This window comes from Oncorhynchus masou, chromosome 29 (genome assembly GCF_036934945.1).
Source record: "Oncorhynchus masou masou isolate Uvic2021 chromosome 29, UVic_Omas_1.1, whole genome shotgun sequence".
Classification (NCBI taxonomy): domain Eukaryota; kingdom Metazoa; phylum Chordata; class Actinopteri; order Salmoniformes; family Salmonidae; genus Oncorhynchus; species Oncorhynchus masou.
This window is the reverse complement of record NC_088240.1, coordinates 23745602-23770740: the sequence shown is the minus strand read 5'-3', so window position 1 is coordinate 23770740 and position 25139 is coordinate 23745602. Positions and strand designations below refer to the sequence as shown.

At 45.5% G+C, this 25139-nt stretch overlaps 1 protein-coding gene across 4 annotated transcripts in view; it reads left to right on the top strand.

Moving 5' to 3' along the window:
- Nucleotides 1-20076, top strand: part of akap11 (A kinase (PRKA) anchor protein 11) — a 31265-nt gene extending 11189 nt beyond the window's left edge. For 3 of the 4 annotated variants that reach the window (XM_064944328.1, XM_064944326.1, XM_064944327.1), the window contains exons 7-14: nucleotides 99-3799; nucleotides 3933-4091; nucleotides 4199-4518; nucleotides 8711-8857; nucleotides 10564-10647; nucleotides 15738-15784; nucleotides 16465-16661; nucleotides 16772-20076. In XM_064944328.1, coding sequence (XP_064800400.1) covers nucleotides 99-3799; nucleotides 3933-4091; nucleotides 4199-4518; nucleotides 8711-8857; nucleotides 10564-10647; nucleotides 15738-15784; nucleotides 16465-16661; nucleotides 16772-16945 — 4829 coding nt within the window. In that variant the 3' untranslated portion in view covers nucleotides 16946-20076. The remainder of the gene's footprint in view (nucleotides 1-98; nucleotides 3800-3932; nucleotides 4092-4198; nucleotides 4519-8710; nucleotides 8858-10563; nucleotides 10648-15737; nucleotides 15785-16464; nucleotides 16662-16771) is intronic. The other variant, XM_064944329.1, reaches the window with a different exon arrangement.
- Nucleotides 20077-25139: the final 5063 nt, after the last annotated feature.

The window sequence follows — 25139 nt, the reverse complement described above, 5'->3', positions numbered from 1 at the left end:
TTGATGTGTTCATTTACTGTTGCATAATCTGAAGTGTTTTTTAAATTAAGACATCCTCGTTTACCACTGCTCTCTATCCCTCTTGTCTCTTTCCCTAGCCAATGGCTCTTATCTCCATGGAAACCAGCGTGATGTGGCCTCCCAGACTGTCCCCGCCCACAAGAGAAGCAAGGATCTATCAGGTTCCAGGATCATAATCAGCTCTGCCCCCAGGAAGTCCTTAACTAATCGCAGGTCTCCCCCAGAGGTGTCCATTACCGTACAGCACTCCAGAGGAGCAGAGTCCCAGTGGACCCTCTACAGCCCAAGAGCCCAGCTTCCCTCCCCCACACGACCTGTCAGCGAATCAGAGGAATCGGATGGCTCAAGCCCTAGTCCAATCATCTTTCTAGATGAGGTTGGTTACCAGAAGAGTCTCAAAGCGACGCTGGACATCCCTCAGATCCCCGGGGGACCAACAGACAGGGTGGAGGACTCTGACTCTGAGGTCAGCGAGTTCTTCGACAGCTTTGACCAGTTTGATGATCTAGACGAACTGAGCTCAGAGAGCTGTACACTCACTCTGCCTCTAGACCCGACATCTTCCATTTCTCCCACTGGCCTAGACCAGAAGAGGAAGTACTCTGAGGCTAGTACTGGCAAGTCGGGGTCCAAGAAAGTGTCCCGAAGCTGTTCCACTATGAACCCCCATCGGTTCGACCAGCGCACCCTACCGGCCAATGTGAAGAAACCCACCCCGCTCAGAAGCCCCCTTCCCCCTGGCTCTCCCTTCGGATCCCCTGACTCCCCCCGGCCGGCCCGGACCTCCTGTGAGGAGAGTGGAGGTCTTCTCTTCAGCCCTGTCAGCTCCTCAGCCTTCAGCCCTTTGGGAGACGGAGGAGCTCTGGATTTCTTCTGGAAGACCGAGGGAGAGGTAGGAGACGTGTCAGAGCTACGGAAACCCAAGGACCTTTGTACCCTCTACAAAACCTACTCAGACTTTGCCAGCAGTTTGTCCAAGGAGATCCTGGGCTCTGTGTGTGGATATCAGTCTCCCGTGGACCTCAACGACAACAAGAACCTGAGCTGTGTCTGTCACAAGGAGTTCCAGAACCAGTCTGGACACATCATGAAGCTGTCTGAGATCCAGGAGACGGTGACTGTCTCCAAGCTGCAGCAGAAGCCCCAGTCTCTGAAGGACGGCATCCAGAGGTTCGCTACAGACTTGGTAGAGATGAGTCTGGGCAGCGCTCTGAGAGACCTGCAGAAGGGAATGTCCTCCTGCACCACCACACTCTGCCACCTGGCCGCCAGACTCACCTCGTCTGTCTTCCAGATGGCCTTCCAGGAAATCGGCATGCGCCACGCCTACGTCCTGAAGGAACGGGCCATCAACGGACTGGCTGGGTTCCTGGTGGGAGAGGCGGTGTCAGGGGCTCTGAAAGACTTCCTGATGGTGAAGAAGCAGATGTTCAACAGCACGGTGACGCAGTTTGCCGCTGACCTGGCAGAGGAGCTGGTGTTTGAGGGGATGATGGAAGTGTGTCAGTTCTCCCATCCCTCCACCCCCCTCACCCCCAGCGATTGGTCCTTCGGGGTGGGGGAGGACGACGATGAGGAAGTGGTGTCTTCCTATGCCTCGGACCTCTCAGAGTCTGTCCTCCAGGAGGCCTTCATAGAACTGTCCCAGGCTGATGTTGCCTTCAGTACTCAGGCAGCCATCAGTGTCTCTGTGAACAACATCTGCTACGTCAGTGCTGTCGACACACACACCCCCTGCAGTACCGCCGCAGGCCACCAGGCTTTCCACGTTAACCCAGCCAAGGAAGGCCAAGGTCATACAGACGAAGATGGCTGTACGGTGAAGAAGGCGCTGTTCTGTGTGTCTGGAATGGCCAGCTGTGTACCGGTTCCCCAGGCAGGCCAGGCCATCTCCCACCTCCACGACTCAGAGGAGATCTGCCAGTGTAAGACCAGCCTGGCTCAGACCAGCCCCAAGAGGAGCTGCAGCTCAGAGAACAGAGTGGTAACCACAACCTCCTCTGATGCTACTGCTGCCACACAAACTGACCTGCTGTCAAAGACCCGCTTCTCTGGCAACATGGTGGATATGATAGTGAGTGAAGCATGTGAACTGATGACTGCCACGAAGATGAAGAAGAAGGTGGAGGACTGTGCTGACTTCCTTTCTAAGACCATAGTGGGTCGTGGACCTCCATCCGGACAGGAGGGTAGTGTCACTGACCAGACCTCCCTCTACTCTCTCCACCCTCACTTTCAGACCCCAGGAGGAGTGAACTCTGAGTCAGGCTCCAAGACCAGCAGAGCAGTTGCTGAGACCCTGCCTGTAATGAACACTCTAGAGGTGCCAGGTTTGGAGATTGGAGGCTGGGGAGGCAGGAAGATGACCACCTGCGAAGAGATGGTTCCCAGTCCTGGTCACAAGTCCAACAGGACCCCTGGGACACCCCCCTCGACCCCCCAGCAGCCCAGCGAGGTGTCCCAGGAGAAACAGATCAAGCAGTTCTCCAAGAAGCTAAAAGAGAAGCTGGCCAAGGAGTTCTCCACCGCCACCCCTCCTCCCACGCCACACTACCAGCCAGGGCCCGAACCCAAAGAATCCACCTCTGAGACAGACAAGGCTGACTTCATGCTCAAACTGATGAGGTCTCTGTCTGAGGAGGCAGACGGGAACGAGGAGGAGGAGGAGGAGGAGGAGGAAGAAGAGGGTGGAGTAGAAGGGGTTAACTCTGTAACTGAGACAGGAAGCCGCATGCAGCCAGAGCTCAACTTCTTGGATGGAGGACACAAGATGGCCGACAAGGGAGCCCTCCATTACGCAGAGCGCCTGGCGTGCCACATCGTCTCCATGGCGACAGAGATAGACACCCTGGGAGGAGTGGAGGATGGAGGTAGAAGGACGGTGGAGGGCAGGGAGGAGAGGAGAGACAGCATGGCCCAGTTCTCAGCGCAGACCCTGAACACACTGTGGATATACGCTGGCGAGGTGGCGGGAGAGGTGATCAGCGACGTGAAGAGGATAATGTGGTCAGGACAGTGTCGCCACAGTGCGCTCACACAAGGCAGCCAGGAGCAGTCGGGGGAATGCCCTCACCACCACCAACCCCAGCCCAGTGAACACAGCAGGGACTGCAGGGTGGGTCGTCTTGCTGAACTGTGGTCCAGTGACCTCCTCTCGTCTGTCCTCCACCCATCCACCTCTACGCCCAGCTCTGGCCTATCCTCTGACTACCCCAGCTGTGAGAGTGTGACAGATGAGTACGCTGGCTACCTCATCAGGGTGCTAAAGAAAGAGGGAGGCAGCAGGGAGCTGGTCCTGGATCAGTATGCCAGCCGTCTGGCCTACCGCTCCATCAAACTGGGCCTGGCCCATGCTGCCCGCAACATGAAGAAGAGACGCTCCAGGCACCACTCCTCCAGGAGGCTCCAGCAGAATGGCTGCAGGGGACCCAATGCCGAGCCATTCGTACCCAGGGATGAAGCAGGGAGAGTGGGATCTCCTTCCAGAGACGTTGATGATGGGAGCCAGAGGGAGTACATGGAGCTGGTGAACTTCGCAGAGTCGTTGGCGTGCAACATCACCTGTGACGTCACACGCAAGCTCTGTGTGCCGTCAGTCCGACTACCCAAGTCCCGGACTGACTCTTGTCTGTATAAGAAGTCCAAGCTGGAGGACATGGCAGAGCACCTGATCAGGAACTCCTTCTCATGCCCTCTGCTGTACAAGGAGGGGAATAGCAGGCAGTACCATAGCACAGGCAGCCTGTACGACGGTGGCTACAGCAGTGGAGTCATGGAGGTTAGTTTGGTTTATTTAATATTTATATTTTAGTAGGGAAAGATACTGTTAACATGGAGACATTGAATGAAGAAGTCTGATTCATTGTAGCATCACATCAGCTTGCTCTAATTCCCAGTGTTTGTCTCTGCAGGTCCTGGAACACTATGCCAGGAACATAGTGGACGACACGTTGGAGATGGGCCTGGCCTCGGCAGGAAACCCAGCCATGCAGGGTTCATACAGACACCTCCACTCTGAGAGGCGAGCAGTGGGCTCTGCACTAGGGGAAACAACCTGCCCATACTGCCAGGTCAGGAAGTCTCTTTTTTCTATGGATTACTTATGAGGATCTAGCACCCACCATTTTTTTTAGTTTTTGGTACAGTCTTTGAGTATGCATGTTGTTTGTTATTCCAGGTCAGGGAGTGTCTGTTCTGCTCACGGCCCAACAGGCAGCACCTCCTCGGGGGAGGAGCAGGCCAGAGGAGGAGGCTGGAAGGGGATGTGGGGGTGTGCGGCCTGGAGATCCCTGAGATCCACATCAATCTGGACCGCAGGGCCGTGTTCGCAGAGGAGATGGTCACTACGGCGATGGAGGGGGCCAGGCGCGAGCTGAGCAACACCAGCCTGAACGCCGACAGTGGGATCGGACACGACGGGTACAGCTTCGCCGAGAGCCTGACCGCCGAGATCATGACATCAGCACTATCCAACACACGCCAGACCACCAACCTCAGGTACACTGTGACAACACCAGTATTGAAACCATGGAACATAACTACCTTCCGGTGCATGCATTATAACATTGGCTGAAATAGTACTCACACACAACTACTTCATGTTTCTAAATGATTTGTTTATTCAGACGAAGGGTACTGCTATGGGATCCCCTGTGGCTCCTAACTATGCTAATGTGTATGTGGGCTACGTGGAGAAACAGTCAATTCTCAATCTTCTCAAAAATGTTTTCTTGCCTAACATTATTATGTGGAAACGGTACACTGATGATATTTTTGTTCTATGGAGGGGTGATGCTAAACAGCTCCAGGTGTTCCATGCTTTTACTAACTCTTGTTCTGAGCACCTGAGATTTATTATCCAATCTGAGACACGTCAAATCAGTTTCTTGATCTTCTGATCTTGTGTGAGGATAATATTCTATACACTGATCTTTACAGTAAACCTACTGATCCTAACAGGGTTGATAGCTGTCACCCGCTTCCCTTGAAAAACAGTTTGCCCTACAGCCAATTCTGTCCAATCAAAAGAATTTGCGAAAAACGATCAGATTTCGACAGAAATATGACTGAGATGCAAAGAAAATTCAAGGAGAAGGAGTACAAAAATTGTCTGATTATTACTGTCATTGAGAAAAATCCAAAACAAATCGAGGCGATCTCTCAAGGACAGTCTCGCAAAAAGAAGCATTATTGTGTTCTTACTATCTGCTATTCAAAGTGTTCTGAACAAATGAAGGGAATCATTCAAACGTTGGCACATTCTAAGATCCGATGACCGTATCGGTAATGTATTTTCAGACCCTCCCTTGATCGTATTATCGCGGGACAGAAATCTCAGAGACCAATTGGTACACTCTGATTTTCCACAATACCCCTGCACAAGGTATATTTACGCCTCTCCTGGATGGAAACTACAAGTGTAATGGCTGTGCTCAATGCAAAGGCACTTACAAATGTAGATCCTTCAAACACCCTCAAACAGGGAAACCGATCCATACCAAAGGCGTTATCACATGCTCCACTAAGGCAGTTATTTATCTTATACAGTGGCAAGAAAAAGTATGTGAACCCTTTGGAATTACCTGGATTTCTGCATAAATTAGTCATACAATTTGATCTGATCTTCAGCTTAGTCACAACAATAGACAAACACGGTGTTTAAACTAATAACAAACATTATTGTATTCTTCTTTTATTCTTCTATTGAATATACAATTTAAACATTCACAGTGTAGGTTGTAAAACGTATGTGAACCCCTAGGCTAATGACTTCTCCAAATGCTAATTGAAGTCAGGAGTCAGCTAACATCAAATCAAAGTTTATTTGTCATGTGCGCTGAATACAACAGGTGTATTACAGTGAAATGCTTACTTACAGGCTCTAACCAATAGTGCAAAAAAAGGTGTTAGGTGAACAATAGGTAAGTAAAGAAATAAAAACAACAGTAAAAAGACAGGCTATATACAGTAGCAAGGCTATAACAGTAGCGAGGCTACATACAGACACCGGTTAGTCAGGCTGATTGAGGTAGGTATGTACATGAATGTATAGTTAAAGTGACTATGCATATATGATGAGCAGAGAGTAGCAGTAGCTTAAAGAGGGATTGGTGGGTGGGACACAATGCAGATAGCCCGGTTAGCCACTGCGGGAGCACTGGTTGGTCGGCCCAATTGAGGTAGTATGTACATTAAAGTATAGTTAAAGTGACTATGCATATATAATAAACGGAGAGTAGCAGCAGCGTAAAAGAGGGGTTGGTGGGGGGGAACACAATACAAATAGTCCGGGTAACCATTTGGTTACATGTTCAGGAGTCTTATGGCTTGGGGGTAAAAAAAAGACCTGGAGTCCAATCAATGAGACGGATTGGAGATGTTGGTTGGAGTTGCCCTGCCCTATAAAAACACTCACAATTTGAGTTTGAGTTTGAGTTTGTTTGTTTATTTCACCTTAATTTAACCAGGTAGGCCAGTTGAGAACAAGTTCTCATTTACAACTGCGACCTGGCCAAGATAAAGCAAAGCAGTGCGATAAGAACAACAGAGTTACACATAAACAAACGTACAGTCAATAACACAATATAGAAAACTATATACAGTGTGTAAATGTAGTAAGATTAGGGAGGTAAAGGCAATAAATAGGCCATAGTGGTGAAATAATTACAATTTAGCATTAACACTGGAGTGATAGATGTGCAGAAGATGATGATGTGAACCTTGCCTCGAACAGAAGAGATCTCAGAAGACCTGAGATTAAGAATGGTTGACTTACATAAAGCTGGAAAGGGTTACAAAAGTATATCTAAAAGCCTTAATGTTCATCAGTCCACGGTAGGTCAACTTGTCTATAAATGGAGAAAGTTCAGCACTGTTGCTACTCTCCCTAGGAGTGGCCGTACTGCAAAGATGACTGCAAGACCACAGCGCAAAATGCTCATTGAGGTTATGAAGAATCCTAGAGTGTCAGCTAAAGACTTACAGAAATCCCTGGTACATGCTGGTACATGCTAACATCTCTGTTGACGAGTCTATGATACGTAAAACACTAAACAAGAATGGTGTTCATGGGAGGACACCACAGAAGAAGCCACTGCTGTCCAAAGAAAACACTGTTGCACGTCTGAAGTTTGCAAAAGTGCACCTGGATGTTCCACAGCACTTCTGGCAAAATATTCTGTGGACAGATGAAACTACAGTTGAGTTGTTTGGAAGGAACACACACACTATGTGTGGAGAGAAAAAAATGGCACAGCACACCAACATCAGAACCTCAACCGCCTTCTGCCTTCTGTGGCCCAGTCAGTGTCCTGACCTCAACCCGATTTTAAAATGCTGTGGCATGACCTCGAGCGGTTCACACCAGACATCCTAAGAATATTTCTGAACTGAAACCGTTTTGTAAAGAGGAATGGTCCAAAATTCCTCCTGACCGTTGTGCAGATCTGATCCACAATTACAGAAAACATTTGGTTATTGCTGCCAAAGGAGGGTGAGCCAGTTATTAAATCCAATCACATACTTTTCCCACCCTGCACTGTGAATGTTTATACCGTGTGTTCAATAAAGACATGAAAACGTATAATTGTTTGTGTGTTATTAGTTTAAGCAGTCTGTTTTTGTCTTTTGTTGTGACTTAGATGAAGATCAGAACAAATTTTATGACTAATTCATGCAGAAATCCAGGTCATTCTAAAGGGTCACATACTTTTTGTTGCCACTGTACGTGTCCTTGTGGTAAACATGATTTGGGTAAAACGAAGCACGAATTAAATGTATGAACCTCTGTGCATCGTAGCTCCATTAGGTGCAAAAACTCGACGTACCCTGTTGCGGCCCACTTTTTGGAAGCAAACCTTCGTTATTTCAGCATCGAACACATCACCCGGGTAATGAGGGGGTGACCTTGACAATGTATTGTTAAACGAGAGGCTGTCTGGATCTTTAATTTACAGACCCTTGCTCCCTTCAGTCTCAATGTAGACTTTGATCTGAAGCCATTCTTGTGATTCCTGTGATTCTACTCTCCATTGTAAATATTTATAGGCCTATGTAGCCCAATTGTATCTATGATCGTATGTTATTCATTCATGCATTTTATATGTTCTATTTATCTACAAATCAACCAATGGAATCAAGCCAAATCTATCCATGATTACAGACACCTGTGTGTTTCCTTTGACACTATATAAACTAGTGACACGCAGTGTTTGTCATTATGCCCTGATGAAGACAGATTGTCTGTCAACGTTGGTTATTAGGTTAAATGATTGCATCTGAGCTCCTAGAGTGTGTGGCTCTCCTTTTTCACAGTTTAAGACCCAACACCACCACTCTGTGACCAGCGCTAATGTTGCAGAGTACAACCACATGCGGAGACAATTCCTGTAACTTTACATGACTGTTCACATGGGTTTCCATATGGGTTAACTGCAATGGTTAGTAATGGGTAAGGCAAGTTCTTGTGACGCACCATATTGGGCAATTCATTGTAGACTGAGTCCAAACATTTTTTATTTCCGTATTTGACCAGATTACACAAACATAGTAAAGGAGCCAAGAAGGGGTTCACCATCTTGATAACTAACTATTCTCTGAGTCCCTATGTTGATACTGTTACGAATTTGTATTTCTGTGTATAAAACTGATTTATTAATGTGTCTGGTTCCCTCCCCTGTCCCTGTGGTAGTTTCCCAGGCAGGGAGGCCACAGAGTCCTCTGTGTCCCAGCAGCTCAGTCTGAGTGTGGGAGATGACAGCCTGGGCAGCTGGTCCCGCCTCAGCTTCGAGGACGAACACCCTGACGAGACCAGCAGCTTCCTGCACCTCAGCGACAGGTAGAAAACACACCAAACATCATGTAGTCTCAAACTATTCTGCTCTATTCTTTTAGTTTCTCTGAAGGCTAAATTAAATGTCTCTAGTCTAGATGAGCTGACTAATGATTCACCTCTTGAAACACTTCTCTATTGTCTTTGAGCACCGTTGTCTCTCTCTCACCAGCGAATGACTCTAACCCATGTTCAATGTCCACAGATGGATTGATATGAGTAGTAGAGCTTTCGACTATGGTTGTGGCATTCAGCCTAGACTTAAATGAATGCTGAAACTAATGAATGCAAGTCAGTCATCACCGTTTTGGCTCCACTGCCAATGAGAAATAGATGTATTTTTTCAGTTGAGAAGTCAAATGGTGTTTCCCATGTTTTTTTTAAGGTGGCTGTGGTGATTTAGTGATTAGCTGTTTTGATCCTGTGAGACTGAGTTGAGATCGGTACAAGACAGATTCCTCCATGTTGCCTGTCAGGCTGACGTTAGCAGGCCTCTGGAGGATATGAAGTCACTAGGTCACTGACAGCAGAATGTATCATTTGGGAACCTCTAGAATAGTGCTATTACACTCTAACCAGGTCTAAATCAGTGCCTGGTTAGAGGAGAATGATTAAGATAACTCAATGGAACTGGCTTTGAGGTCCAGAGTTGAGTTTGAGGGATCTAGTACCTTCCCCTGCCATGAAACGATTAACTTTGATTTGAGCAAATATAGTCTCTTCTTGTGTCAATGTTACAGATTTTAAATGGCTGTTAAATTCCGAATTCTGCTGAGATTGTTTGAGTAACTGCATAAGGATAATGTCTAGCTTTAAGAGAACTGGCTTTCCCTTTCTGATAGACACACACACACACTGGTCTGTTGGTGTGAATCTGGTGTAATGCTCTGAGAGTGACATGGTCTCACCAGTCTATAGTCTCAGGGTATGAGTACAGTTCTTGACATTCCAAGTCTCAGCCTGCTATCTCTATTTTACAGACCCAGTACACATGTACACTTCTCTCCCCAGATAGTGAAAAGGAGACTGTGTGAGGAGATCAGCTAGTTACTTTGGCCAACAGCCTAGTGAAAGTATCATAATATTTTCTAAAGGTTGTGTCTGTAGCAGCCTGTCTCTTTCTCTGCCCCAGGCCCTTTCCACAGGAACAAAGTCCATCCATGTGTAATTCATTAGCCTCTCTCCCTTCAAAAGACGTATCCAACCATCTCCCATTTGTCAACAAAATAACCCAGGAAAGGAACGGCTCCATTTGAAAAGTATTCAAACTTTTAACGACCTTTCAGCATACCACTCTCACAAACCACAGCTCAAGAGACACTTCTATTTTAGCTGGGTCATTAATGAGCTAATTGACATAGATGGAGTTATTTTTAGATTTCCACATCATTCTCTACATACCAGAGCAGGTACCAGCCAGCCTGGTAATGGGGACTAATTACAGTGATAGATGTTGTGTTGTGATGGATGTCCTGGTGGAGAATGCAGTGATCTCACATAATTAGCAGTCATCAGTTGTTGCTTTGATTGAAAGTTCTTTCAGGACCAAGCCTCACATTTTATGTGGACAACATTAATAATGGATAACTTGTTTTTGCCAGGTAAGAGAGACTTGCTTAGGGAGACCTTTGTGTTTCCAACACCTCAGACTGTGTGTTTGTGTGTGCCCAGTGTTAGCTGCCAGGGTTGAGCAATGGTCTTGTCTCTTGCAGCAATGGGAACAGCAGTAGTTGGAGCAGCCTGGGGTTAGAGGGAGAGGTGTATGAAGACCGCCTGTCCTTCTCTCCCTCTGACAGGTCGGTCCGTACATACAGCTAACCGTGCTAATTCTAACCGCTAGTCTCTTTATAGCTCCAGATCTAGGGTCAGATCCTATCCCCATATCCTAACCTTTACCATTACATCATCTGACCCGGTCTCAGTAGTTAGGGCCAACTTCTGCTTATGCCCCCTTATCACTGCATGATGTCAAAGCTGTGATCAGCAAAGCTGTAGAATGTGACTGTGTCTGTGTATGAGACAACAGCTTCTACCCTCTACAGATCCCTCTAGATAATCATAGAGGACAGAGCATGTCTTTGTCACAGTGTGTCGCCACTTTGTCGGCACACTAGTGGAGTTAGCCTAGGCAATGTAATCTGTGTGTGTACAGTGGCAAGAAAGTATGTGAACCCTTTGGAATTACCTGGATTTCTGAATAAAATGGTCATCAAATTTGATCTGATCTTCATCTAAGTTACAACAATAGTCAAACATTATGTGCTTAAACTAATAACAAACAAATTATTATATTTTCTCGTCTAAATTGAATACATAATTTAAACATTCACAGTGTAGGTTGTAAAATGTACGTGAACCCCCTAGGCTAATGACTTCTCCAAATGCTAATTGGAGTCAGGAGTCAGCTAACCTGGAGTCCAATCAATGAGACGAGATTGGATATGTTGGTTAGAGCAGCCTTGCCCTATAAAAAACACTCACAAAATTTGAGTTTGCTATTCACAAGAAACATTGCCTGATGTGAAGCATGCCTCGAACAGAAGAGATCTCAGAAGACCTGAGATTAAGAATTGTTGACTTACATAAAGCTGGAAAGGGTTACAAAAGTATATCTAAAAGCCTTAATGTTCATCAGTCCACGGTAGGTCAACTTGTCTATAAATGGAGAAAGTTCAGCACTGTTGCTACTCTCCCTAGGAGTGGCCGTACTGCAAAGATGACTGCAAGACCACAGCGCAAAATGCTCATTGAGGTTATGAAGAATCCTAGAGTGTCAGCTAAAGACTTACAGAAATCCCTGGTACATGCTGGTACATGCTAACATCTCTGTTGACGAGTCTATGATACGTAAAACACTAAACAAGAATGGTGTTCATGGGAGGACACCACAGAAGAAGCCACTGCTGTCCAAAGAAAACACTGTTGCACGTCTGAAGTTTGCAAAAGTGCACCTGGATGTTCCACAGCACTTCTGGCAAAATATTCTGTGGACAGATGAAACTACAGTTGAGTTGTTTGGAAGGAACACACACACTATGTGTGGAGAGAAAAAAATGGCACATCAGAACCTCATCCCAACTGTAAAGTATGGTGCAGAGGGCATCATGGTTTGGCGCTGCTTTGCTGCCTCTGGTCCTGGACAGCTTGCTATCATCGACAGAAAAATGAATTCCCAAGTTTATCAAGACATTTTGGAGGAGAATGTAAGGCTGTCCACCAATTGAAGCTCGACAGAAGTTGGGTGATGCAACAGGACAACGACCCAAAACACAGAAGTAAATCAACAGAATGGCTTCAACAGACGAAAATACACCTTCTGGGTGGCCCAGTCAGAGTCCTGACCTCAACCCGATTTTAAAATGCTGTGGCATGACCTCGAGAGCAGTTCACAACAGACATCAAGAATATTGCTGAACTGAAACCGTTTTGTAAATCTGAATGATCCAAAATTCCTCCTGACCGTTGTGCAGATCTGATCCACATCTACAGAAAACGTTTGGTTGAGGTTGTTGCTGCCAAAGGAGGGTGAACCAGTTATTAAATCCAAGGGTTCACATACTTTTTCCACCCTGCACTGTGAATGTTTATGCTGTGTGTTCAATAAAGACATGAAAATGTATAATTGTTTGTGTGTTATCAGTTTAAGCAGACCATGTCTGTCTTATTGTTGTGACCTAGATGATCAGATCCAATCGTATGACCAATTTATGCAGAAATCCAGGTATTTCCAAAGGGTTCACCTACTTTTTGCCACTGTACGTGTGTGTTTACGTGTGTATGCGTAAGCCTACTGCATGTGTCCTGAAGTAGCTGTGGGAAGGGCTGAAGCTGGTTTCTCTGTTTGTCTGCATGCTGCATGTCTGATTGAGAAGCAGGCACCCTGACCAGAGCTCTCCTCAGACTCTCCTCAACTAGTGGAAACTGATGACAAGACTCATTTAGACCTCCCACCCTAGTCCTGCGGTAAGGGATATCTAGACAGTACAATGAGAAAGCCCACCCTACTCCAGGAGGAAAGTCATATCTATATACAGTATAGGCTAGACAATGGGAGAGGTTAATGATCCAAGTGTAATGGAATCTGTTGTCTGTTGCCCTGGGATCTGTAAATAAATGTACAACTGTAGATTTATTTTTACAAGATTGCCGCTTGGCAAATCACACGGTAAATATTTTCATTATGTATACACTACCAGTCAAACGTTTTAGAACACTTACTACTCATTCAAGGGTTTTTCTTTATTTTTTAAAACTATTTTCTAATTTGAAGAATAATAGTGAAGACATCAACACTGAAATAACACATATGGAATCATGTAGTAACCAAAAAAGTGATGAACATATCAAAATATATTTTATGTCAGATTCTTCAAATAGCCACCTTTTGCCATGACAGCTTTGCACACTCTTGGCATTCTCACAACCAGCTTCATGAGGTAGTCACCTGGAATGCATTTCAATTAACCGGTATGCCTTGTTTAAAAGTTAATTTGTGGAATTTCTTTCTTTCATAATGCGTTTGAGCCAATCAGTTGTTGTGACAAGGTAGGGGTGATATACAGATGATTGCCCTATTTGGTAAAAGAGTCCATATTATAGCAACAACAACTCAAATAAGCAAAGAGAAACGACACATCATCACTACTTTAAGACATGAAGGTCAGTCAATACGGAAAATTTCAAGAACTTTGGAAATTTCTTCAAGTGCAGTCGCAAAATCCATCAAGAGCTATGAAACTAGCTCTCATGAGGACCTCCACAGGAAGGGAAGACCCAGAGTTACCTCTGCTGAAGAAGATAAGTTCATTAGAGTTACCAGCCTCAGAAATTGCAGCCCAAATAAATGCTTCAGAGTTCAAGTAACAGACATCTCAACATCAACTGTTCAGAGGAGACTGTGTGAATCAGGCCTTATTGGTTTAATTGCAGCAAATAAACCACTATTAAAGACTACCAATATAAAGAAGATACTTGCTTGGGCCATGAAACACGAGTGGAAATTTGTCCTTTGGTCTGGAGTCCAAATTGGAGATTTTTGGTTCTAACCCCATGTCCTTATGTGGGTGAACGGATGATCTCTGAATGTGTATTTTCCACCGTAAAGCATGGAAGAGGTGGTGTTATGGTGTGGGGTGCTTGGCTGGCGGCACTGGGATTAATTTAGAATTCAAGGCACACATAACCAGCATTGCTACCGCAGCGATACGCCATCCCATCTGGTTTGCGCTTAGTCCCACTATCATTTGTTTTTCAACAGGACAATGACCCAATACACCTCCAGGTTGTGTAAGGGCTATTTGACCAAGAAGGAGAGTGATGGAGAGAGCTGCATCAGATGACCCGGTCTCCACAAGCCCTGTACCTCAACCCAATTGAGATGGTTTGAGATGAGTCGGACCGCAGAGTGAAGGAAAAGCAGCCAACAAGTGCTCAGCATATGTGGGAACTTCAATACTGTTGGAAAAGCATTCCAGGTGAAGCTGGTTGAGAGAATGCCAAGCGTGTGCAAAGCTGACAAGGCAAAGGTTGGCTATTTGAAAAATCTTAAATATATTTTGATTTGTGTAACACTTTTTTGGTTACAACATGATTCCATATGTGTTATTTCATAGTTTTGATGTCTTCACTATTATTCTACACTGTGAAAATAAAGAAAATCCCATGAATGAGTAGGTGTTCTAAAACTTTTGACCGGTAGTGAATATACAGTAGAGATATGGAAAGTATGATTTTATAAGTCCTTAGGCATTACATTTAATCTCCTGCTAATGATTAAGCATAGTGAAGAGTGAATACTCACTATGGTAGGAATGTAGGACTATGAGAGAAGCTCTGACTGTTTCCACTGTAAGGGTCAGTTGGGGAGAGCTAAAGTCAGGGGACTGGGAGAGATGAGCATGCTGGGAGTTGCTGATGATAAATCAAATTATCGACACCAACCATACCAATCATTTATTGCATGGATTATGCTGATATTGTTAATTACGAGAAGTAACCTGTACTATAGAAATGTGAAGTTTGGAAATGAAATAAATGGGTGATTGTTAACGGGACAATTGATGGCTACAACCATCAAACTCATTACTGTTATTAACTTATTGTTCTATTTATCGTTATTGCATTAATTCAGGCAATTTATCGCGATATGGATTTTTGTCAATGTCGCCGAGGTCTAGTTCACTAATGTATTGTCCCAGGTCAAGTTCACTAATGTAATGTCCCAGGTCAAGTTCACTAATGTAATGTCCCAGGTCGAGTTCACTAATGTAATGTCCCAGGTCAAGTTCACTAATGTAATGTCCCAGGTCGAGTTCACTAATGTAATGTCCCAGGTCGAGTTCACTAATGTAATGTCCCAGGTCTAGTTCACTAATGTAATGTCCCAGGTCTAGTTCACTAATGTAATGTCCCAGGTCTAGTTCACTAATGTAATGTCCCAGGTCGAGTTCACTAATGTAATGTCCCAGGTCGAGTTCACTAATGTAATGTCCCAGGTCTAGTTCACTAATGTAATGTCGCAGGTCTAGTTCACTAATGTAATGTCCTAAGAAATAGATATGACTGCAGACAGAAGTAGTGCACTATAACCTATTTGAAATTCAGATTTGCTATATGCCAATTTGCATGTTGGGAGCTGTGGTCTGTCTTGCAGTATCCTCTTGCATGCTGTGTGGCTCCAGAGTCTGCCTTCTGCCTGCTCCCTCTCAACTATCTGCTCCCTCTCTTCTTCCTCTATTTGCTCTCTCTCTTCTTCCTATATTCTCTCTCTCTCTCTCTCTCTCTCTCTCTCTCTCTCTCTCTCTCGTGATATTTCTTTCTTTCTTTTGTTTACAATGGTCCTGTGCTGGTCAGTTCTCTTACCAGTGTAATATTTCTCACTCCACAGTGAAGGCACTGAGGACAAGGAGCTCGAGACCAAGGATGAATCATGCGGTATGACATAGTTACTTCTATCATTAACTGCACCGGATATCGATGGCAAATAGGTTGCTTTATATTATCCGAGTCATTTCTACATGACGTATTTGATAGTAACTTGGTTCCTATCAGCTACAAACAGTACATACCTTACCATGTTGCACAGCCACACTACAAACAGTACCACCTGAGCATCATGAAGACATATCCCTGTCCTTCTAAGTCCTGTGTGGTAATACGTAGTTCCCTGCTATAGATTAAGAGTGGTTAGACTAGGAGTCTTGGCCCTGTGTGTGTGTGTCTGTGCTGCTAGGAGGGGAATTCACCCACCGCCCACACATTCAGCCAAACTGCCACTCATTCATCTATTCTGCCTGAGGTCTCTGCCTGAGGTCTCTGCCTGAGGTCTCTGCCTGAGGTCTCTGCCTGAGGTCTCTGCCTGAGGTCTCTGCCTGTCAGACCAGATTCCCCAGTGGACTGAGGGGTTAAGGCTCCAGGCTGTGTCAGACCTGGGCCCAGCCAGCCAAGTGGGGGAGGGAGTGTGTGAAACAGGCTTGGCCCACCACCAGAGGAGAGGAAACACGACTGTCAGAGACAGGACGACTGTCAGAGACAGGACAACTGTCAGAGACAGGACGACTGTCAGACAGAGACAGGAGTGGGAGGAAGCTGATATCTCTTCTCTCCCCCTTCAGGTTCAGTGCGTGTGGGCCAGGCTCAGGCTTACAGGCACTTCCTGGTGGTAAATTCTGAGCTCAGGGAGATGACTCCTGGCCCACAGCACATGACCTTTGACCCCCAGCTCAGGAGCATGCTGCAGTGGGCGGCGGCCTCCATGGCTGACCTGCCCATGGTTCAGCTGAGTCCTAGTGGCAGCAGTGAGCTGCAGCAGGTGAGTAACCTTAACCCACGACCAAAGGATTACACACACAGTGGTACCTCAGTCTTTACTGTGGTGTATTAGTTACTGCTTGCTGAGCTGTGTTCTGTCTGCCCTTCCAGCTGCCTGCGGTGGTCCAGAGGCTGAAGGAGTGGAAGGTCGGAGAGCTGCTCCAAGCCCTGCTGCGTTACTGTGAGGAGACCCAAACACACACCCCACCACAGTCTGAACCCAGAGAGGCGGGGAGAGCATCCCACCACACTCCCCTCTTCCAGTGGCTCCTGGAGCACGCTTAGGCTCACTGCACCTCTCCTACCTCCCCTCCCTCCTTACCTCTCCCCAACACTACTTACTGTACAGTATATCTGTCAAGCCTGCTACATAGTCAGCACTACCTGTTAAACTAAACCCTATGAAGATTAACATCACTTCTCAGTGATGTGCAGCGTACCTGCCAAACCCCGAACCCCCAATCTAGCCTCCTCGTACCGTGGATCCTGTCCCTTATAGGGCTGTACCCCCATCATTACCCAGAGGGCGCTATTAAAAACAGCAATTCTTATTATTGTGTGTGGGCATATTGCATACCGTAACTGAAAGCAATTGTGTATTTTCTTCTCTCTTCTCTGGTTTTGTTGTGGTTGTTTTTAAAGGGATTCTTCTGGATTTTCTATTCCCTCAGTCAGATGAACATCCGGATAGCGTTGGCGCAATGACTGGGAGTCTATGGTATCTACTAGCATGCCAGCAGTTACCCATAGACATCCACTCATTGCACTAGTTAGCATCTTTCAAACTGCACGCAGAGGCATATCTGGTATCCATTGGTTTATATGACTCTTCATTGCCAAAATCCCAAAGTATCCCTTTAATATTGGTCTGTATATCACAGGTTGATTAGTGTGCTGTCGTTGACTACTGGCTTTGTTAAAGCGTTCCTACCCTGGTGCTACAGAGTAACTTCAACCTCTGTTACAGACAGTAACCTTCTGTTACAGGGGAGGGCGAGAGAGTAGCTTTAACCTCTGTTACAGGGGAGGGCGAGAGAGTAACATTAACCTCTGTTACAGGGGGAGAGCGAGAGAGTAACCTTAACCTCTGTTACAGGGGGAGAGCGAGAGAGTAACCTTTGTTACAGGGGGAGAGCGAGAGAGTAACCTTTGTTACAGGGGGAGAGCGAGAGAGTAACCTTTGTTACAGGGGGAGAGCGAGAGAGTAACCTTTGTTACAGGGGGAGAGCGAGAGAGTAACCTTTGTTACAGGGGGAGAGCGAGAGAGTAACCTTTGTTACAGGGGGAGAGCGAGAGAGTAACCTTTGTTACAGGGGGAGAGCGAGAGAGTAACCTTTGTTACAGGGGGAGAGCGAGAGAGTAACCTTAACCTCTGTTACACAGAAAAAGGGGAATATGACAGACGTACGGAGACAGGGGGGGGACCTGAACCGTGTTAGATCGAGGGGTAGAGAAATGTCAGTGAAAGGGAGAGGAGGGAAAAAGAGATGAATGTGTTTTCTGTTAGGGAATCCCCATAGCTGCAGGCCAGATGATGTCATCACCTTAGCTCTCCTCTGTGGTGGTGTTTCCACATGATTAGGGACCAACGACACACACATGAATACACTCACATGAATACACTCGCACGAATACAAGTGCATGTTGATTTTAACCCCCTTCACGATGAGTATAACTGAGTTTAAGAGCACATGTCCTTTGAGAAGATAATTGTTTACAACATATGAGTGGTTTCAATATAATGGGTCACATTACATGATATAATATCTATGTGTCTACTATGCTATAAGTGTAAAACACACAATGAACCTAGCAGCAGATTTGTTTTTATCAAACATTTTATTTCTAAAGGATGTTACTAAGATTTATGATTTGAAGTGAAATATGAGAAACTGCTCTATTATATGAAGGAAGTCTTGATTATCAGTCAGCTGTATGTTGCCATTAGCTACAGTAGAGACTTCCTACTATAGCGTGCTTTATCCATGTGATGCACTGGTTATCTAGAAGGGCCTTGTCCACTGCTGGGAACATCCTATGACACACACAGTACATGTCCTAATTAAAGACATGTTCTCAGTCTGCATCTCTCAACCACAACTGATCGGTTTATAGCTCAGTGCACACACACAGCTTAGGGAATCTGACCCCCGCAGCTTCCCTCTCTTACCCCCAACACAAACACACACACATCCTGCACTACTCCTGCTATGAATGCACTTTTAGGGAGGTGAGGATGGGCATTTCCACTCTGGTTGCCCCAGGCTTCTGCCTCCTTATAGATGATACCACAATGTGATGACACTTCTGAGTGAGTGGCCCCATATCCTGTTAAGGTTAACCTTAGTCACACACAGTCAGTCAACCACAGTAGCCAACACACACACAGACCCTAAAGGAATCTCTGGCGTTGTGACACGCTGTTATGATGATTTGTATTAAGGGAATTTCAGACAATGTGAAATTATGGGGATATTGACCATGCTGTGGCATCTCTACGCTGTATTATAAACTGGGTGGTTCAAGCCCTGAATGCTGATTGGCTGACAGTCCGTATACCCGGGTATGACAAAGCATTTGTTTTTACTGTTCTAATTACGTTGTCAACCAGTTTATAATAGTAATAAGGCACCTTCGGGGGTTTGTTGTTTATGGCCAATATACCACAGCTAAGGGCTGTATCCAAGCACTCTGCGTTGTGTTGTGCCTAAGAACAGCCCTTAGCCGTGGTATATTGGCCATATACCACACCTCTTACCCTTATTGCTTAAATATACCATGGCCTGCATGCCCACATTGAACAGTTCATGGCTGTTCTGCTGCTGCCGTCACTGTAACAACCGAACAGATTCTAGTTCATTAACCCTTTGAGGAGGGAGATCTTAGAACACTCTCGGTATTATATTATGACATTTCAATGACTGCATTAGCAGGCCTTTGTGCTGTGATCAATTACAACCAGCATGCCTGTACCCCTGAAATGGTTCATTTCTATATTTCTGCACTGTACTATAGCTACATCATCAGCAGTCGTTCTGTGTTTAGTAGCAGGCATGGCCTGATCCTCATGCTCTTCATCACTTGAATATTATTATATTGACATGCCTGTCCTTGAACGAGCCCCAATGACACTTCAGCTGTACATATCCCCAGTTAAAACTCCCTGACAGCATACAGTATAGACTCCCCGTTGTCAAACTCCCTGACTGCATACACTATAGACTCCCCGTTGTCAAACTCCCTGACAGCATACACTATAGACTCCCCGTTGTCAAACTCCCTGACAGCATACAGTATAGAATCCACGTTGTCAAACTCCCTGACAGTATACAGTATAGACTCCCCGTTGTCAAACTCCCTGACAGCATACAGTATAGAATCCACGTTGTCAAACTCCCTGACAGTATACAGTATAGACTCCCGTTGTCAAACTCCCTGACAGCATACAGTATAGACTCCCGTTGTCAAACTCCCTGACAGCATACACTATAGACTCCCGTTGTCAAACTCCCTGACAGCATACACTATAGACTCCCCGTTGTCAAACTCCCTGACAGCATACAGTATAGACTCCCCGTTGTCAAACTCCCTGACAGCATACACTATAGACTCCCCGTTGTCAAACTCCCTGACAGCATACAGTATAGACTCCCCGTTGTCAAACTCCCTGACAGCATACACTATAGACTCCCCGTTGTCAAACTCCCTGACAGCATACACTATAGACTCCCCGTTGTCACACTCCCTGACAGCATACACTATAGACTCCCCGTTGTCAAACTCCCTGACAGTATACACTAGAATCCACGTTGTCAAACTCCCTGACAGTATACACTATAGACTCCCCGTTGTCAAACTCCCTGACAGTATACAGTATAGACTCCACGCTGTCAAACTCCCTGACAGTATACAGTATAGACTCCCCGTTGTCACACTCCCTGACAGCATACAGTATAGACTCCCCGTTGTCACACTCCCTGACAGCATACAGTATAGACTCCCCGTTGTCAAACTCCCTGACAGCATACAGTATAGACTCCCCGTTGTAAAACTCCCTGACAGCATACACTATAGACTCCCCGTTGTCAAACTCCCTGACAGCATACACTATAGACTCCCCGTTGTCAAACTCCCTGACAGCATACAGTATAGACTCCCCGTTGTAAAACTCCCTGACAGCATACACTATAGACTCCCCGTTGTCAAACTCCCTGACAGCATACACTATAGACTCCCCGTTGTCAAACTCCCTGACAGCATACAGTATAGACTCCCCGTTGTCAAACTCCCTGACAGTATACACTATAGACTCCCCGTTGTCAAACTCCCTGACAGCATACAGTATAGATTCCCCGTTGTCAAAATCCCTGACAGTATACACTAGAATCCACGTTGTCAAACTCCCTGACAGCATACAGTATAGACTCCACATTGTCAAACTCCCTGACAGCATACACTATAGAATCCACGTTGTCAAACTCCCTGACAGCATACACTATAGAATCCACGTTGTCAAACTCCCTGACAGTATACAGTATAGACTCCCCGTTGTCACACTCCCTGACAGCATACAGTATAGACTCCCCGTTGTCAAACTCCCTGACAGCATACAGTATAGACTCCCCGTTGTCAAACTCCCTGACAGCATACAGTATAGACTCCCCGTTGTCAAACTCCCTGACAGCATACAGTATAGACTCCACGTTGTCAAACTCCCTGACAGCATACAGTATAGAATCCACGTTGTCAAACTCCCTGACAGCATACACTATAGAATCCACATTGTCACACTCCCTGACAGCATACAGTATAGACTCCCCGTTGTCAAACTCCCTGACAGCATACAGTATAGACTCCCCGTTGTCAAACTCCCTGACAGCATACAGTATAGACTCCCCGTTGTCAAACTCCCTGACAGCATACAGTATAGACTCCCCGTTGTCAAACTCCCTGACAGCATACAGTATAGACTCCCCGTTGTCAAACTCCATGACAGCATACAGTATAGACTCCCCGTTGTCAAACTCCCTGACAGCATACACTATAGACTCCCCGTTGTCAAACTCCATGACAGCATACAGTACAATAGGAGGCCACTGCTGATGCCTTATGTATTAACACTGATTCTCTGAGCTGCCAAATGTTGCTGATCCATGTGAAATATGAAGGATATGTTTCATTGTTTATAACCTTAACGTATCTGAACGCTTAATCAAAAGTACTTTAAAAGTTGTAATAAAAAACACATTCCCAAAATGTATAGGGGAAAAGTAGGTATTAATAGGAGAAAATCTATGTAATCAAAGAGGACTGTATGGAGGAGAGAGTATATAGAACCTGTAAGAGTTAGCCAACTATGCCACATTATAATACAGTCTCCAGAGTCTCTGATGGGGATTGTAAACTTATAGACAGCTCATCTGTCGGGCCTTCCTGTATCAATCACTGTATTTATTGTACCTGTACATTCTTATGTTTTCCTTCACAGGCCACCTGTCTGGCCGCCTGCCTGGCCGCCTGTCTGGCCACCTGTCTGTCGGGCCTTCCTGTATCAATCACTGTATTTATTTTACCTGTACATTCTTATGTTTTCCTTCACAGGCCACCTGTCTGGCCGCCTGCCTGCCGCTAGGTGTTATATAAAGCTGAATGTGCGTCTGCAGAGAAATGACTCCACAGTATCAGATGTACTATCAGGTGTATAGGTCTGTTTTGTTGCTGTCAGTGCTGCAGTGTTACTATCATCCTGTCTTGCACAGCAGAAGGCAACCTGTGTTTACTCGATCCTGTATTTTTCCTGCTTCTTTGTAAAATCTTGTCAAATAAGGTATTTAATGCTAATTTATGTAAGTTATAACAGTGAGTCCACTACTAAACCCCTTCTAGTGACATTGCTAAAAAGCTGACACATTCTAAGCTTGACGTCGAAGCACTATTTGTCATTGTTTAAGCTGTGTGTAACAATAAAGCTTTTTCATGTGCTCTGATATCCTGATTCTGCCTAATTACCTACCTAGTATACAGATTTGTGTGATGTAGAGAATGTTGTCACTTATAGGCTATGCTAGAAACCATTAAAATTGACTTTCTGTAAGACTTGCTTTTGCATACACCTCATCCAGGTGTTTTGGGATTATTTTGGAGTGGGGGGAACTGCCATTCAAACAAGCAGTCACTTTGCTTGCGTCATGTCAACGGTTGTACCACGAAAACGGATAATTTGTCATTCTAAGAAGAAATAGAGATTACTTAACCAATCCAAACTCTTCTGTTCCTGACAAGTGTTTTTTGTACGTGTTTATTCATCCATGCTGCCACACAGACAGACATTGTTGGTACTGTATGTAATTACACATGGTTTCCCTCCCATCCATATGTCTGTAATTAGGCATTAGTGTTACAGCACAATGCTGAGGGCCTGTCAGTGTGCTGTTCTGCCCCAGAGGCCTGAGATGAATGGTAGCTAGTGTCTGTCTATCTTTCTGACAGGAGGGGGAGAAAGATAATTGCAGGCTTATCGCTGTGATACACAAGCTTTGGAATGTGACAGAGAGGCACATCTCTGCCAGTCAGAGAAGCCTGGATTTTCAAGTGGGACCAAGTGAATGAAACTTGCGCTGCAATGAGGACTTCCATATCTTTATTATAGTCTGTCAGCACCTCATGTTATAGGGTGTGCGCTCTTATTTGATCATGGACAACGGACTCCTCCTCGGGGGCCTGAGCAGCGCATGTGCAACCAACTGATTTATTGAAACCACAAAGTTCTGTTAGTCAGCGCCTCACCCTCTCGGGTGCGTATTCTGTTATTTACATTATTGACATCTGACTCTCTGGCTGTGACTGGTGTGGTCTGCCTCTGACGTCAGACAGGCTGGGCCCAGGTCTGGAATTCACCCCTGGGTCGGCTGTGATTCAACTGGCCAGTGACATCACTTCCCTCCCTACACCAACAAACGGCAAGGTTGTGGGGAGAGACCACTGGAGAGGAGGGGGGTTTAAGTCAGGCCTATGGAATCCATTACATACAGGCTCAAGGCTTTGTGTCTGTGAGGGGAACTCCAGCTACATCATCTATCCATCTATTTTTAAATCTATTTTCCTGTATTCTTTTCCAGTAACCCTACTACCCCTCCCCAAATTGGAATAAACTAATGAACAATAACAGTTAGGCTTTTACTTTCAACTTATACATACTATATACATTTTACGGACACAATGTATTTTACAATAGTTTTGTTTTTACTCCTATCCCTCAACCCCTCCCATCTACAGTGGGGCAAAAAAAAGTATTTAGTCAGCCACCAATTGTGCAAGTTCTCCCACTTAAAAAGATGAGAGGCCTGTAAATTTCATCATATGTACACTTCAACTATGACAGACAAAATGAGAGGAAAAAATCCAGAAAATCACATTGTAGATTTTTTTAAATTAATTTATTTGCAAATTATGGTGGAAAATAAGTATTTGGTCAATAACAAAAGTTTATCTCAGTACTTTGTTTATATACCATTTGTTGGCAGTGACAGAGGTCAAACGTTTTCTGTAAGTCTTCACAAGGTTTTCACACACTGCTGGTATTTTGGCCCATTCCTCCATGCAAATCTCCTCTAGAGCAGTGATGTTTTGGGGCTGTTGCTGGGCAACATGGACTTTCAACTCCCTCCAAAGATTTTCTATGGGGTTGAGATCTGGAGACTGGCTTGGCCACTCCAGGACCTTGAAATGCTTCTTACGAAGCCACTCCTTCGTTGCCCGGGCGGTGTGTTTGGGATCATTGTCATGCTGAAAGACCCAGCCACGTTTCATCTTCAATGCCCTTGCTGATGGAGGTTTTCACTCAAAATCTCATGATATATGGCCCCATTTATTCTTTCCTAGACACGGATCAGTCGTCCAGGTCCCTTTGCAGAAAAACAGCCCCAAAGCATGATGTTTCCACCCCCATGCTTCACAGTAGGTATGGTGTTCTTTGGATGCAACTCCGCATTCTTTGTCCTCCAAACACGACAAGTTGAGTTTTTACCAAAAAGTTCAATTTTGGTTTCATCTGACCATGTGACATTCTCCCAATCTTCTTCTGGATCATCCAAATGCTCTCTAGCAAACTTCAGACGGGCCTGGACATGTACTGACTTAAGCAGGGGGACACGTCTGGCACTGCAGGATTTGAGTCCCTGGCGGCGTAGTGTGTTACTGATGGTAGGCTTTGTTACTTTGGTCCCAGCTCTCTGCAGGTCATTCACTAGGTCCCCCCGTGTGGTTCTGGGATTTTTGCTCACCGTTCTTGTGATCACTTTGACCCCACGGGGTGAGATCTTGCTTGGAAACCCAGATCGAGGGAGATTATCAGTGGTCTTGTATGTCTTCCATTTCCTAATAATTGCTCCCACAGTTGATTTCTTCAAACCAAGCTGCTTACCTATTGCAGATTCAGTCTTCCCAGCCTGGTGCAGGTCTACAATTTTGTTTCTGGTGT